The following is a 17,687-nucleotide window of genomic DNA, read 5'->3' as shown; positions in this document are numbered from 1 at the left end:
ACCGTGAAGGTAATTACCAATTAAAACAATTTACCAAGGGTTGCGGTAGATTGTCCGCTATTGGCGATTTAAAAATCAAGATGGGATGTTTTTCTAAATGATATGCTCTCTAATTCAAACAGGAATTATTTTGGAGAAGTTCTATGGCCTGTGTTACACAGGAGATCAGACTAGGTATTCACAGTGGTCCCTTCTAGCCTTAGAATCTGTGGCTTGGTCTACACTTAAAACTGATATGGTCGGTCAGGAGTGTGGAAAAAAAACAACACACACACTTCCTACAGACATCGTTATGCCAACAATTCTCTCCCCATCCCCCCTGTAGACGCAGTTATACCTATACAGGAGTGTTTCTGTCAACATAGCTAACACCATTCAAGAAGGTGATGTTTAAAAAACAAAACAAAACAAAAAACACCTTTGATTGGCATATGAGGAGTCTACCCTCAGGGGTTATGCCAGCATAGACTCTGTAGTGTAGACATATTCTATGAAAATATGCCTGGTTTAAGTCAAAATAAGCATGTCTAAATAGCCCTTTGCACCAGTTTAACTAAGGCCTGATCTACACACAGATATTGTACTGGTATAACTATGTCAGTTGAGTGTATGTTGTTATTTGTTTTGTTTTTTTAACCAAAATAGTTACACCAGTACAACACTTAGGGTTTGTCTACACTTACATTTTAAAGCGCTCTAACTAGCTGACTCGGGGGGGTGAAAAATCCTCCCCCCCGAGCACAGCAAGTCTGAACACTTTAAAGTGCTAGTGTAGACAGTCTCCCAGCATTCGGAGCTAATCCCCTCGTGGAGGTGGATTACTGAGAGTGCTGGGAGAGCTCTCTCCCATTGCTCGTGCCTGACCACACTCACACTTCAAAGTGCTGCAGTGGAGCGTTCCCACGACAGCACTTTGAAGTTTCCAGTGTAGCCATGTCCTTAGTGTAGACACGGTTATACCACTATAAGGGAATTTAGCCCTGGTCTACATGACATGGTTAGGTCGAAATTAGCGGCTTTAGGTCGATTTTATAATGAATGCATCTACACAAACAACCCCATTCCGTCGACCTAAAGGGCTCTTAAAATTGACTTCTGTACTCCTCCCCGGCGAGGGGAGTAGCGCTAAAATCGACCTTGCTGGGTCGAATTTGGGGTACTGCGGATGAAAATCAATGGTATTGGCCTCCGGGAGCTATCCCAGAGTGCTCCATTCTGACCACCCTGGACAACACTTTCAACTCTGATGCACTAGCCACACAGGAAAAGCCCCGGGAACTTCTGAATTTAATTTCCTGTTTGGTCAGCATGGCGAACTCAGCAGCACAGGTGACCATGCAGTCCTACCTGAATCTTAGAGCATAGAATGTTTCTACACTGCTCCTATCATCTACGTCCCTAAGATTATCACAGATTAGAAGATGAAAAAAACGCACTCGTGATGACATGTTTTCTGAGCTCATGCAATACTCCTGCACTGAGAGGGCACAGCTTAGTGCATGGAGGCACTCAGCGGCAGAGGCCAGGAAAGAATGAAGTGAACACGAAGAGTGGAGGCAGGAGGCGATGCTGAGGCTGATGGGGGAGCAAACGGACATGAAGAAGCATCTGCTGGAGCTGCAGGAAAGCCAACAAGAGCACAGCCCCCTGCTGCATCCCCTGTATAACCGCCTACCCTCCTCCCCATGTTCCATAGCCTTCTCACCCAGTTGCCCAAGAATGTGCCGGAGGGGAGGCTCCGGGCACCCATCCGCTCCACTCCAGAGGATGGCCCAAGCAACAGAAGGCTGTCATTCAAATAGTTTGATTTTTAGTGTGGCTACAATAAGCAATGTGGCCTTGTCCTTCCCTCCTCTCCCACCCCACCCGGGCTACCTTATCCGTTATCTCATTTTTTTTAATTAATAAAGGAAGAATGCATGGTTTCAAAACAATAGTTACTTTATTTCAAAATGGGGAGGGTGGTTGGCTTACAGGGAATTAAAATCAACAAAGGGGGTGAGTTGGCATCATGGAGAAACACACACAACTGTCACACCAAAGCTTGGCCAGTCATGAAACTGGTTTTCAAAGCCTTGCTGTGCTCTTCTAATCACCCTCGTGTTTGGCTGCTCAAAATCGGACGCCAGGCGATTTACCACAACCTCCCACCCCACCATAAACATCTCCCTCTTAGTCTCATAGATGTTATGGAGCACACAACAAGCAGCAATAACAATGAGAATGTTGGTTGTGCTGAGGTCTGATCATCAGTTCCAGCAAGATTTTAAATGTCCAAAGGCACATTCTACCACCATTCTGAACTTGCTCATGCTTGCCGTGGAATGGCGTCTGCATGGGTAACCCAGGAAAAAAGGCGCAAAACGATTGCCTGACATTGCTTTTACAGAGGGAGGGGTGACTGAGGACATGTACCCAAAACCACCTGCGAGAATGTTTTTGCCCCGTCAGGCACTGGGAGCTTAACGCAGAATTCCAATGGGCAGCAGAGACTGCGAGAATTGTGGAATAGCTACCCACAGTGCACTGCTCCATAAGTCGATGCTAGCCATGGTAGCGAGGATACACGCCGCCGACTTAATGCGCTTAATGTGGACAGACGCAACTGACTGTATAAAATCAATTTCTAAAAATTGACTTCTATAAAATTGACCTAATCTCATAGTGTAAACTTCCCCTTAGACTGGTACCGTTACTACTTTTCTTGCATACGAATAGCTATACTGGTATAAAGCACCTATATACTGATATAACTGTGTCTACACTTAACAGCTGGCTAATCACTCAACTAAACAATAAAGGAAAATGATCTAAACACTGCTAATGCTCTTGCCTAGCAAGACCAGGTGCTCCAACCAACCTTCACGGTTCGTAAGAAGAAACTGAGAGGATGTAGAACTGGTGGTGCCTGATATCCTGCCACATGAACGAGGTGCTCCAGAGGGCACCACAGCCAGCCCTACAGGGACTGTTAAGGCAAAAACCTCCGACAACTGTATATGTGAGCATGCACACACCTAAAATGGAATCAATATGAGCAAGCACTCAAAGGAAGCTGTGTTTACACTAGGAGAACTTCAGTACCCTGGGGAACTTAGGGAGGGATAGTGCCTTTAAGATGGTGAAGCCTGGACCCTGTGGTGTGGCTAATCTGCATTGCAAGAGGTTTGATGCAATGGAGCCATGGCCCCCCTTCCTCTTTTGGAAATATACCTGCTTGGCAGTGTACACAGGGAGAAACCCTTGTGTTCCCTGAATGCGGGAAATTTAATTACTCATGGTTGTAGAGGATGTCTCTAGGATGGAGCATGCATGCAAGAATGACTCCTTGTGAGCTCTCCCCTTAGATCCTGCCTAAGAACTAGGTGGTATACAGACAACTCTGTCCATCTCCAACTCTGTCTCTGCCTGTAAAACTAAAGCAGAACTCATCCAGACCCAAGGATCTGGCTCCAGATTTCTCACTATATGGCATGGCATACAACTGAAGTTTGGGATTTTAAATACCAAGCATGAAAAATTCCCTCCTCCATCTCCCCACTGCCCAAAAAAATTTGAAACAACTTTAAATAGCAATAAATGAGAAGAAAATTACAAGCTCTTCAGACATTGCACAAATCGACAAAAAGGTGAAATTAGCTGAAAATATTATTGGTTATGGATCGATTATCCCCATGCATGAAATAGAATGCGAACTTAACAGAGTGACTTTTAGTAGAAAACCAACCATATAATTAAGGAATGAAGTTACGGAATTAAGGAATCTACAATGTAAGATTTCCCATTGGATGCAGTAGGGTTGAACTTGAAAGCATTCTGGCTCAGGCATTGGGCGCAACCTTCAGGGAGCCACAAATTCAATGTAATGAAATTTATGGAACTGCATTGCTCCTTTGGACTCTCCTCAGTGGCTAAGGAGGCAGGATTTGTCCCACCAGGAGGTTCTAGACCACAGGAAAGTCCTGGAGAACAACCCATGTTGCCTGGCAGCAGGGGGGGATGGGAGAAGAGAAATTAAACTACCTTCTGAAAAGATGATCTCATCATTGCATTCTTCCTCTATGCAGGAGCACATGAACAGCAGTCCACCAACTTCCTTCTTCTCTTTCATCACACACTGTTTTGAGACAGGCTCCTCCAATTTTTGTCCAGAGATTGGCAAAGCAGGATCATGACATATTGTTTCTAAAGTTGTGTTTGCATCATTCTGTCTCCTAAAAATGAAAAGGAGAATTAAAAACCAAAACCAAAAGGAGACAATCCTATCACGGAAATTATTAGGACTCTTTCTGGCTAAAATTCACCCTGTTGTGAAAGTTAAGTTTATAGAGTTTTACTGTAGCCTCACTGCACAGGGATGAATTTTACCTTCTGTGGGCTTGTCTACTTCAAGGATTTGTGCACTGCAGCCGCTATCTCAGTATATAACCAGTGGACTTTGATGGGAGCAGAGTTAGGCCAGTGCTGAATGCTTTTGAAAAACACCACCCTAGCAATTCAAATTAAAGTTAAACTGAACTGCTTTGAAACTCAGAACAGACTTGGTTCAAATTTGAGGCAAAGGTAAATCATCCTGTCATCTGAACTGGTTCAGTGCTGTATCTTGTTTTTGTCTAGTTCCTGTTTCTTGAACTTCCAGTGTCATCAAGTAAAACGTGCTAAGCACTGGATCCTCTCTGCAGTCTCAAGATGAAGAGATCCCCTTAAAAAAATCCACCCCCCCAAAACATTTTGTTTCTGTGGTTATCAGCAAAGATAGCAAAAATCTTTGGAAAATTATAATTAAAAAAATCAATGATCTCTGTGGAATTTCAGGGTGTTTTCTTCTCTAAGATAGTTTCAGCAGTGAGTGAATATGTATTTTAAAAATATAGAGCTCTTACAAACCAAGATAGCTCCACTGACTTCAACAGAAGTGACATCAATTTACACCAGCTGAGAATCTGGCCCATACTTTTGAAGCTTTTGTGGTCCACCTCTAACATTTCATTATACAATGTAAGAGATGGGACTAGAAGGACAGCTCAAATCTATTTATTGACTGATTAAACTGGCTTGCCTTTGGTGTTTCTAAACACAGTTGCATTACCAATCCAGAGAATCTCAAACTGCATTGCAGCCACTTTGCAGCACACAGAATATTTATTTTACTCTTCAAACACAGGTAAAAATATTTAATGGAACATTGCACCATTTCTACATTTGACATGTCTATGTTCATTCATGCTGGACACCTTTTCAAGTGAACGGATGTAACAAAACCATGAGCCTCATGGGATATTTCTGATGATTAATCAGGTTTTCACCTAGATGTTCCTAATTAGGCTTCAGCACTAACATTCAATGACATATATGGAAGGTTTGCAAGTTTTCTGTGCGGTTGCTTCTGCCTGGTTGTGAACTGAAAAAAGACAAGAATGTTTTCATTGTTAAGGCTGGTTTCATGACTAGAAGGGCAAGAACCATTTAATTCTAACCATCAACAGAAAGTTTAGATTAATCAAACACTCAGGAAAGCTTCATGCGTCATTGAATTTTACATATCCATGGTTTCTTTTGTTTCAGGTATCGTTAAATAATCTCCAAGAGTCAATACATTTAAACAGAAGATAGAAAAAAGGATTTCTTTATGTATGCACTATTAAACAGGTAAAGCACTTCTGCCCACACACTGTATATAAAGCTACAGTGATAGGCACATATAATCTAAATGATAGTGTCAGTTTATTGTTTAATAGTTTGACTTAAAATGTTGCTTTCCTCCATTCACATCAGATAACCATGATCTGCTCTTAAGAGTCTCAAATCTGTTTCTACTTTCAGTGTGCTGTGGGTGGATGCTATTTAATGGGCTGAGGAAAAACTTGACTCTTTTTCAACAGCAGCATAAGTTGGAACAGAACTGTTTTGTTTTGTTTGTTTGTTTTTAAAAACAACCCAACCCCTACACATTTCATATTCGAATTTTTGTTAACCTCAAGCACAGAGAAGAGTCAGAGCCAAGAGAATACAGTCTGTCATGGTGGCAGCACTTAGAGCGAATGTTCCAGAAGAAAGTTTTGAATGTCTTGACAGTAAGAGCAACTTCTAATGAAGATTACACCTTCTCCTAACCCATAAAAAAGAATGAACTTACCATATTGCTACACAGACTTCATTCTTATTCTCACAGATGGCAGTGCGGTTGCAGTTGCTTTTGCAGTGACCTTGGTGTGTGCAGGTTGTCACCTCCACATCACAGAATTTACACAGCGCATGCATTTTGAATCCGTTTTCCTTCATTTGTTCCATAAGTGAGAGACCATCAGCTGGAGGAGAGAGAGAGAGAAATAAAACACTGTAGTAACATCAGCATATCAGACTGCATTAGAGTTAATCACAATGGATAGTTTTACCATCAGTAGCAAACAGCCTCCCCATAAGTCAGGGATATCTCAGATTTGCCCAACTGGAAGATCACTCCACCAACATGCCAGAAGCCATTGGTGTTCTCTCAAATCCTGGCTTCCCTCGACTCCTGCTTACTTCAATGGAAGTGAAGGCGCTCTGTGACAGGAAGGACTGAGCCCAGTTTGAGTTTCATTTGCATAAAAGAAGAAAGCTGCAGCTACCCTTATTTTTTAATACAGGGGTGAGCCAACATGAAATATTTTGCAACTTTGTTCTGAGCAGCTGACATAAGCACAGCTGGGAAAGGAGTGTACTTGGGAGGCACCATCATAACTCTAACCCAGGGTGGACCATGTGGACTTGTCTTCATTGCACTGTTAGCTTGAGGTGTAACTTGACTGTTATCCCTACCCTGGTTCCTATCCACAAAAATCCCTAACTCGAGTTAAGTGGTGCTTTCAACTTGAACCAGCTGGCTCTTTGGGGGCATAGGTTGAAGCATGAGTACTGATGATACTTGTAATCGTAATGCAGGGAAGACACATCTACTTTGTGCTGCTAACCCAATCACCTTGAGCCAACTTGAGCGAACTCTGCAGTGGAAACACTCTGTAAAACTCTAAATTCCAGTTGACACATGGGCTGAACTTTTGGCTACTGCTCCTTTACACAGTCACTGTTGGGATGGGCAGCAGTAAAGAAAGATGAGACAATTCATCCCATTGAGGCCCCAAGTATGATTTTCAGGAAGCATATTTTTAGTTCAAATACTATTTTGAGATCCCAACACAACTGCAAGGAACAGAAAATGCCTACGTAGAGGCATATTTACTTAAAATAATATGCAACTATCTGAGATGGAGAAGACTGACTATAATAGTTTCAATACAATTCACCCATAAAAGTATGTAGAGCCATTTTAAGCAGATATCAGGCTCAATTGATTACAATGCTTTCAATTGTAGCCACCTGTAGATGAAAACTATATTAATTTGATGCTTTATGTCCAATGGTGTTAGTCAACACAATAGGAGATTGGAGGTTCATAAAATTCCCTCTCCTCCACAAACACTACAATCAAATTTGCCCCCTAGAATTTGAAAATATTTACCACGTTTAGAAACACTTTTCAATAAGAATTAAATACATTTGTCTGGATGCCAGAAGAAAAAAGCACCGGTGCTAAAATTTTCAGCAGATCTTTGCACCATTGTAAGAGGGTCAGAGAAAGGGGTCCCTTACTCTTCCCTCCCTCAGCCAAGCAATGCCTCCTTCCTAAACACGCTGTGGATTTGACCCTATGGCTCTGGTCCTACTGCCATTAAGACCAATGGCAAAACTCCCACTGATTTTTAATAGTGCAGGAGAAAGCCCTATGTGCAAGGGAGAGAATGGCATAAGCTGACTGGGAGTTTTCCTTGGGGGGAGCATGCTGGCAATAGGTTACAAACTGGCTAGAGTTTAGGCCTTAGATAAACATTCATCTTATTAATTACTTGTATTGAAATAAATCCTAAAGCTTGCAATTAGGATCAAAGTGCCACTGGGCTGAGTGCTATACAAACACAAAGGAACAGTATTCAGCAGGGCCGGCTCCAGGCACCAGCAAAGGAAGCAGGTGCTTGGGGCAGCCAATGGAAAGGGGTGGCACATCCAGGTCTTTGGCGGCAATTCGGCACCAGGTCCCTCACTCCCTCTTGGAGGGAAGGACCAGTCGCCATATTATGAAGCAGTGCCAAAGTGCCGCCAATCACGGCTTTATCTTTTTTTCGCTTCGCCGCTTGGGGAGGTAAAAAAGCTGGAGCCGGCCCTGGTCTTCAGGGGCTCACAATCTAATGTAGCATAATACATCAAATCTATTAAAATTAGTCATTACAATTTTTTTGTTCATCTCCGTGTGAGACAGTGCATCTCACTTAAACATGCAAAGAACTTTATTGGCACTATTTATTAGCTGGATTAGAGTAGCTCCTAGATATCCTAACTAAGATCAGAGCTCTCGTTCTACTAGGGGCTGTACATACACTAAAAGATACTCCATGATTCTAAAATCCTATGATTTAAATAAGCAAGACCGAAAGGGTGAGAGAGAAGAGGTATCACTATCTCCATTTTACAGATAAGGAACTCAAGCACAGAGAGCTTAGGCTCACATTTTGTCTATTTCTTAAAAATCTGCCCCATAAGATGACTTGCCTAAAGTCTTACAGGAAGACTGTGGCAGAAACGGGAACTGGACTCTCTGTCAAGTCCAAGCCTTCCTGCAAGGCCATACCTTCCTCACACACAATACAAAAATGTTCCAACTCCAGAGATCATATTTTAGGGTTTATCCCATTTAGGGTGACCAGATGGCAAATGTGAAAAATTGGGACAGGGGATGGGGAGGGTAATCGGTGCCTATTTAAGAAAAAGCCCCAAATATCGAGACTGTCCCTATAAAAATGGGACATCTGGTCACCCTAGTCTCTCTGTACTGTTGTTTTGAGGTATAACTTCAGTATTGCCCCTAAACCGACTTCTGTTCACATACAAAATCTCTAGCTTGAGTTAAATGGTGCATTAAAGTTGAGCCAGCTGGCCCATCAGGTACCATGGGTTAAAATCTTGAGTGTTGCTGATGCAGGGGCTAGGAATGCAGTGCTGACGCAGCTACCCTGTGCTGCTATTAAACACGCTCTGTGCTGCATGAGTGGTGTTCTCTCACTTGAACTGGGATAACTTGGACTGGAGATAGAGCTAACACTGCAGTGAAGACAAGCCTTTAGATAAGCTGTTTCAAATACAGTGGTTGGTGACAGACATGGCCAGATTCAGCCAAGCTTCTGCCAAGACTCACTCACTGTAACAAACCAATGACAATGTCTCTCGATTCACCCCAAGAAGGGAATCTTCATTCCAAGCCACTTGAGTAAATAACAATTCAGTTTGGTGAAGCAGCCCATTTTAAAGTACAGTACACAGCAAGGGCACAAATCTAAAACAAGAGAGTCCTAGGCTATGGTTCAACTGTTAGCGAGGAGTCAAAGAAAGAATTCTGGCTAGTCAATGTCAGCTTAATTTTTAACAGGGTACAATTCAGGAGCAAAAAAAAAAAAAGGTGGGGGGTGTAGGACATCCAGTCTGACTTCACTTTGAATTTTCCTTGAAAAGGATGGCCGTAGAGCCTACGTGTTCAGTACCTAAGTCACTACTCACCATACCATTCCACTCAGACAGATGCAATGGGAACAGATAGGGCAAGGGGCAGACATATTCCTGTTCAAGTAGAGGCTGGTGTGAAGTGTTGGCCCTTAAAGATGGACTATGTTTTTCTTGATATTGTTATGCGGCTCTACCAGGTGTCTATGTGCCATTCATTCCTTTAGCTCTGCTCTGGCTACCCTGAAGGCTCAGATGACTGTTTCATTCAAAGTTAGTTAAAGTGAAGTTTGACTTTCGCCCAATCGAGCATTTACTGATATGTTGAAATCAAATCAGTGACTTTTAAACTTTGCAAAGCAACATAAACCAAAATCTGCATCCAGATGCAAACTTGGCCTCTAGCATGCCTGCCTCTCTCTCTCCTGTTTACAGGACATACCAAACCCCTGGATGTGAATACACCCAAAACTCCAGAAAAATTCAGATCTGCTTCCAAGCTATGTAGCTCAGGGCTGTCTTCAATAAGTTTACACACAGGTTGTAGGATGAAACACTGGTAAAGATCTCCTCGATGGGAATGCATTGATCACTCTCTCCCTGCTGTATATCACTAGACTTACTTGACTGCACCATTCCCAGGTTCATGCTGTTACAGTCAACACTCTAGGGCTTTTTTGTGTAAAGTTGAGTAAACAAGATCATTTGGCCTTATTAAAGTAGAAACAGCCTCTAATTTTGCATGAATATAACTGCCCATGTAACTAACATTTGCACAGGTAAACTAGTATTTCCACACACAAAATTAGAGACTATGCTAAAGCCATTCTAAAACTTGTTTTCAAGGCAAGTATAATCTCATATGATCCTGTAATGTTTCTCTTATTTAGACTCATAGATTTATAGGGCCAGATTTTAGCTCTCCCTTGTATTTTTTGCCCTCCAAATAGGTCCAAAACAAGGGAGAGCATTTACTTGGCCTCCTGTATTCTGGTTGTCCATGGGTCTTTCAACAGCCCCAATACTGCACCAATCACTCATGCCAGAAGCACAAAGGACACTCAGATTAAAATACATGGACCATACCTATTGATCCTTAGGTCTGAGGGACAATCTCTTCACAGCTCAAGACATGAAAGGCCTTAGAAATATCAGTGCTATATGTTTTGGGGAGCAAGAATCGTGGAATAACAATTTTATCCCCTGGCTCATTTCCCAGCTGTGGCTTTTCAGGCACACGTACACAGTATACCTCGCCCAAAGTCTATTGGCTGTTTCACATTGTTTGCTTTGTGTCGCTCATGTGTGAGTGTCTAACTTTCACTGAGACCTCAAGCTATAGTTTACAGTCCTCTCATTTGCTGAGTATTGTAAGCTAATAGTAGGACTGTGAAAAGCCCATAAAATGTAAACAAAACTAAAAATAACATGCTTTCTTTTTTTGGAATATCTACATTGAAAACCTCACTTGGGGCTCAGGGAAGCCTTCTAAAGCATTGGCAAACTCATCCTGCTCATAACTGGTGAAGTATAATTGCTGCCATTTCTCTTCTCTCATCCTTTATTACTTAGGATTTATGCACAAAATAGTAACTGTGAGCTGGACTTCCCCACTTTAGAAAAGCCTGCTGAGAGAGAGAAGAGGAAGCCAGCAAAACTCGTGGAGGTTTAATTCTTGTGGAACTATTCTGTCTGCTAGGAGAAGCATGGATTTGGAACCACAGCCTCTCCCAGCCTCACAGGCCTTGGGAATTTGCAGGAAGGAAGACACCTTTATCAAAGAGACAGGAGATATTATGTAGAGAGAGGTACATGTCTCTCTCCTTCCTGGCAGCACAGTTCCAGCAGGGACTCTTGTCTCTGGCTTGGCCCCTTTGCAGCTGCACACCAGCTGCTATAGAGAAGATCCAAGCTTTTTTGCCTCATGCCTAGATGTGGGCATGGAAATCTCCAGGTTTTGCTGGGGACTGTGCTGCAGAGAGCATCTCCTCTGCTCTGTCCTCTCCTCTCCACCACCCTACCCTTCCTCACAGCAGAGCTCCATTTGGGCTGAGTGCTACTGCATTCACATTGTGCAAGTGAAGGGAGGATGGTGCCAGCGAGGTAATACTCCTTCCTTTCTAGGCAGGCCTTCCAAGCACTGAGGATCCCTGGGTGGGGGAAGGGATGATTCCAGCATTTATGCTGAATAGTGAAACATCATAAGCTATTTCAAAAAAAGCTGAGTTCTTTTTATTTACTTTCTGGATTCGAAGTCTTTAGGGTGTACTTGAATCACTTTTTCAAGCTTTTTTCTACAATGCTGAGTTAGAAACTTAGTGTTTTTAATAAATTAAAACAGAGTCCCATGTAATCACAGGACTCCAGGAGCTGGGGCTTTAAGAAAAACACCAAATACTGTAAGACTTCTGATAAAATCATGGGAGTTGGCAACACTGCACCAATGCTTGATGCTAGTGCTAGCACTGAGTCACAATGTGATGTCACTATGAGCCAGGACATGGGAACCCAATGGGCTATAAATCACCATTTAAACAAAATATTTATAGCTTAAATAGTAAACATTTAAATTGTACTCTTGTTCATTAGAAATTGGTTTATATTCTTCTCCATTTAGCTCCTATACTTTCTGCTACAAATTTATGTCATGTTTGACACTAAACTTCATTCATCAGTAGGCTCAGAAATGCCAGCTGGGATTAAAAATGTCTTTTAAAAATAATTCGGAGTTTACTCTTCATGAGAAGCATTAGATTATGAGATTTCAAAAAGCGGGAGTGAGCAAAATGGTGCACATATCCTCAGTGTTAGCTCCCCATGTGTGACATCACAATTGCCGGCTTTTGAGGTCATAATGAGAGCATGATGACTTCAGGTGGTAAATAGGCAGCAGAAGCAGATAAACTCAGAATTAGAGTCTCTTTTCATGCAACTATTTCTAGCTGTGCAATAAAAAGGGAAGTAACACCTCCCTTCCCCCCAGAATCTATGACATAAGCAGAGCAGTTACAACAAAACAGTCTTCAACATTTCCCATGAGGTATCATTGGCTTTTTAAAAGATTTCAGCAGTAATATTTAGATATGCATGTACTCAAGAATTCTGAATCTGTGGTTTGACACATGCAATGGTCTTGATCCAGCAAAGTGCAGGTGTACAATGTTGTGCATATAGGCACAGACCATTTGATTCTGCACCAATGAAGTTAATGGGACTTCTAAAGTGATGAGCAGGAGAGGGAGGGCAGGAGAACCTGCACTGAACTCAATGTTTAAATGTTTTGCAGGATCATTGCCAGAAGGCTCAAGACCTTGCAAGAGCAACATCTTAATTAGAGCACTGCTGTGCAGCCAAGCTACTCTTACTAATAGTAGAAGAAAGGTCAAGGAAGGGAGCATGTAGTTAAGTGCCTCATTTGTAACCTGAGCACAGTGCTTAACACTATGGGCGGGTCTACACTATGGGGGAAAATCGATCTTAGATACGCAACTTCAGCTACGTGAATAACATAGCTGAAGTCGAAGTATCTAAGATCGAATTACTCACCATCCTCACGGCGCGGGATCGACGTCCACGGCGCCCCCTGTCGATTCTGCAACTCCGTTCAGGTTGGTGGAGTTCTGGAATCGATATAAGCGCGTTCGGGGTTCGATATATCGCGTCTAGATGAGACGCGATATATCGATCCCCGAGCAATCGATTGCTACCCGCCGATACGGCGGGTAGTGAAGACGTAGCCTATGTCTCCTCAGACACAACCATTCCTTTTCTTCCACTGCTTTTGAGAGTGTAGGAGCAGGACACACAATGGACACCCACTCAATGAGAAAGACTGTGCTTAGCCTCACAGTTACTGGGTAACAACACTTCCTGCTCTCCCCAAGCGCATCCTGTCAGGTTAAGGATGAGGGCTGGTCCACAACATTTGGCACCTGAGGCAGTGAGCTCAAGTGATGCCCCCATGCTCCCTCGCTTGGGCCGAAACTTTGATATGTCTCAGTTCTGCCTTCTTCCTGTTCTACTCCTCTCATGGTACTGCTCTGCTACCTACCCCAATAAAGGAGAACTAACAACTTAAAATGGCTTGTTCAAAAAATTCCAGTAACACTTAAATTTCAAACGCCTGAACAGCAAATGTAACTTTTATTGTCTGCATAGTAAACACTGGACTTTTATTGTCTGAACATAGTAAACCAACTGGCATTTTTATCTGTTTTGGGAAATAATCAAAGTGGTGCTTCCATCCTCATTATCCTTGTAGATTGGTTGCAAAAGACTTAAACCTTGCTTCCTGAAGGTCTCCTCTATCTCTATTTTTGTCTGGGACCAGCATATGTTTTTGAAGATGGCTGCAAGACCCGACAGCGTCCCTCTAGTGTCCTGCTGTTTCGTAAGACTTGTCTGTTTTTATCAACTTCTTTTGTGGAGAAGCCTAGAATAAGCTTGCGTTCTCCACTTAGCAACTGTTACTGTTAAATGTTAGATATATTGCCACCAGTCTTTTTTCAAGAAGCCGTTGACACCCAACAAAAATAAAAAGAAAAAAAAAGGCATTTGGACAACAGTAAGGAGGAAGGCACACGTATCGTTGGAGTCATCCTTCCCTTATTTTGTACACATATATTCCAGAACAGCCTTTGGAGAGTCGAATCCCCCTTATGTGCTGGAAATTTATCTTGAAAAAGGGCTTTCAGGTCAATCAGCTAAATCACTCGCATCAATATCGTGCAGTCATCACGACAGATTAGTTTTTCTCAATGACTGTCTCTAGATGCCCTCCATCTTGCTGGTGATAGTTTCTTCAGGTTATATGAGGATTTTGGAAATCACTACAACAACATCTCAAACATACAGCTTGTGTTCCTTTTAGCCTTGCCCCCAGAATATAGAACAATGTGGAGAAAAAACGTGTTCTTTCAAGCTCTCGACGTATTTGCACAATCTTACCACCTGCGTTAAAGAGCAAACTCTCAACTTTGAATTGTTGTTTTATGGGGCTTATGGGATTATCTGTGCCTCGTAATTCAAAATGTCATTCTATTCTCTCTGCTCTTGTATTCTTGAATTGGATGGAAAATAAGCTTCAGGTCATGTGAAATTTCCTCTGCCAAAATTTGTGCTACTCTTCAGAGAACATTTTTGAATCCCTCATCTGACTCAGTTATTGTGGGAATGGGGTGTTTTGTTATGACGTAAGGTGTAATTAAGATGACTGTAGGGATGATTTATGCTTTTCCAGTCCATTTTGCGCACAATAATATCTAAGAGTCAACACCTTTGGAGTCTCTTGCTTACAACAATTGAAAAATAATTCAAAACCAGGTAGCAGTGATTGTCAGCCACAATAATACACCACACAGAAAATTTGAAGTGATCTATGTTTCTGGTTTTCAGAGTCGTCAGAGAGGAATGTTCACAGAATGTTTGCTTCAAAATCTGCCATCGAGATATTGAGTTGTGGCAGAGAAAAAACATACATAGATGCTATCATTACATGAAAAAATTCAGCAGACCTCACTAAAGCTGAGCACAATCACGATCTACCAGTTGTTCATATGAATATGAACTGCTGAGGGGACCAAACAAAAAAAAAAAAAAAAAAAAAAAAAAAAAAAAAAAAAAAAAAAAATAAAAAAAAAAAAAAAAAAAAAAAAAAAAAAAAAAAAAAAAAAAAAAAAAAAAAAAAAAAAAAAAAAAAAAAAAAAAAAAAAAAAAAAAAAAAAAAAAAAAAAAAAAAAAAAAAAAAAAAAAAAAAAAAAAAAAAAAAAAAAAAAAAAAAAAAAAAAAAAAAAAAAAAAAAAAAAAAAAAAAAAAAAAAAAAAAAAAAAAAAAAAAAAAAAAAAAAAAAAAAAAAAGACAAAAAAAAAAAACAAAACAAAAAAAAAAAAAAAAAAAAAAAAAAAAAATCCCGAGGCGTAACTCTGATCCATTAGGCCTGCTACTCCTCGTTTTTTTTTTTTCATTTTTCCTCTCATCGACATTTGCGCTGACCCCGCACCATGCATTGATGTAGCACCCTGACCTCTCATGTTCAAAGCTATCACCAGTCCCGTTCTTTCCAGCTTTTTAAATAAGCACATGTCATACCGTTCCTGTAGATCCATCAATGTCAAATTACATTCCTAGAAAATGCTGACAGTCACCATTCCTTGTGGCAAGGACTTTTCACTAGGTTCTCTGTTGTGTTTTACAAAACACACCATTAAAGTCATTTCTCCATATGCTGATGTCAGTGATGTGCAGGTCCAGATTAACAGAGTAAATAGTTTGCTGACATCAGATTTCGCACATCTTCTGATCTTTGATTTTAAGGTTGACAAGTTCTAACTGTTACAAATCTCATTTGAATTGTTTTTCCAAGGTAGTGGTGTGTGCTACTATTTCTTGGTTCGTCATTCTTCTTAGATGTCCTGGAGTACAGCATTTTTTCAAACTCAGCGATAGCTCCACAAATTTTAAGCGAAGTTTCCACTGGCACATACAGCTGATCTTGAAGTTGTCCACACAGTATGGGTTTTGAGGTCGTAGCAACATTCTCACATGGAATGAAGCCTTTTCAGAACATATGTTGCCAGTAAGACACTCTGATGACAGGGCTGTCCTTAGCCATAGGCAGAACAGGCCAGGCCGCCTAGGGCACCACTAGGTACTGGGGGGCACCGCTCTGCCAGACAGACGGGAAGCGTTGGAGCATTGATAGACAGGGGCTGCTGGGTCCTTAGAGAGACGAAATTGCAGCACAGTCTGAGGTGAGGGGATTGGCTGCTGGGTCTTCTGGGAAGGGGTACGCTTATCGGGGGAAGGGAACACTTCTGTGAGTGTGACTCTTTCATCCCGGTGTGAGTGAGGTCAGGCTCGGAGGCTATCTGGCAGTGTAACTCCTTTGTGACCCCAATAATCATCCACTTTCTTCTCCCTCTGCCCCACACAGAAGGAACCCCACCTTTTTTTCTTCTCCCTCCCCTCTAACGGAGCACCCTGGTCTCTCCCCTCTCCTCCTGGCTTGCCTGCTGAAGAGAAATGAAAGTGAAAGTAACTCACTTTCTTTGCAGGCAGCCAGGATATGGAACGGAATGTGGCTTCTACCAACAGGTCTGGGTACTGCGGGACATAGCCAATAGCATGACACTCTCTCAAAGAGTAGTTTAGCTCTATATGTACTGATATATAGGTTTGCCAAAAAAAAATCAGGACAGGGGTTGGGGGTAGGGTGAGCAGATGTGTCCCCACTTTTATAGGAACAGTCCCAATTGGGTCTTTTTCTATTAGGCTCTTTGGTTGCCTATATAAGACAAAGCCCAAATATCCGACTTGGCCCCTATAAATCAGGAGGACATCTAGATCCTGGTCATTCCTAGTTGTGGGAGCGCATCTCTCCTGGGCGGAGCTGCACAGGGCAGGATAGCTGCTCTGTAATATGGCTCCGTGCGGGTGCCCCCCCCCCCGAAGATTTCAGATGCCTTTTGTGGTACTTCACCAGGCCGTTGGGCTTGGCGGACGTGTGCCTATTGGCATGTGATCGGAAACTGAGTGGGTTTGCTGGCTGCTGGTTGCCAACTCTGCACCCCTAAGAGGGTGGATTTTAGGGATCCGCAGTTCCCCTATCTTCCTCTCTATTCAGCTGTTGGACCAGCAGGCTGTGGGGGCAAGCCCAAGCATGAAAGCAGTGCTGTTGTTGCCATTAGATTGTCATTTTAACAAATTTGTTGCCAAAATGTCTTGGCCTAACAATCCTGAATTTCAATTATCAATTTAAAAAAAAAATCAATATCTTAGCAAACAGAAAAAAAAAAATAACATAAAAAACAAAAAACATGTAAGTTGTTGACAATTACTTGTGACAAGTTGTTATGGGGAAGGGAATGGGCCAGTTTTCATCAGGAAAAACAAAAAAAATGTTGTTTGACTTTCTATACTCTTGTTACTGCCTAAATAGAGCCCTCCAACGTACAGAGCAGGGGTTCCCAAACTTTAACATCCCATGAACCCCTTTCACTAAATTGTGAAATGTCATGAAGCCCCTCCGAAAAATGAATATTTTCAGGGATTTAAGTTTAAATTTCCTCAGTGTGATGGATGCCCCAACTGCCCGCCTCAGGCTGGGATTGGGGCTGCCTGCTCCCCCACTTACTGGGGCAGGGCTCAGTCTGCCAGCC

At 42.1% G+C, this 17,687-nt stretch overlaps 1 protein-coding gene across 2 annotated transcripts in view; it reads right to left on the bottom strand.

Moving 5' to 3' along the window:
- TGFBR2 (transforming growth factor beta receptor 2) overlaps positions 1 to 17,687 on the bottom strand; it is a 78,125-nt gene that overhangs the window by 32,760 nt on the left and 27,678 nt on the right. For both annotated transcript variants that reach the window (XM_032784162.2, XM_032784161.2), the window contains 2 exons: positions 6,137 to 6,308; positions 4,024 to 4,214 (listed from right to left, as the gene is read on the bottom strand). In XM_032784162.2, coding sequence (XP_032640053.1) covers positions 4,024 to 4,214; positions 6,137 to 6,308 — 363 coding nt within the window. The remainder of the gene's footprint in view (positions 1 to 4,023; positions 4,215 to 6,136; positions 6,309 to 17,687) is intronic.

Source organism: Chelonoidis abingdonii, chromosome 2, assembly GCF_003597395.2.
Source record: "Chelonoidis abingdonii isolate Lonesome George chromosome 2, CheloAbing_2.0, whole genome shotgun sequence".
Lineage (NCBI taxonomy): Eukaryota > Metazoa > Chordata > Testudines > Testudinidae > Chelonoidis > Chelonoidis abingdonii.
Note: the sequence above shows the minus strand (reverse complement) of the source record. Positions and strands in the feature narration are given on the sequence as shown.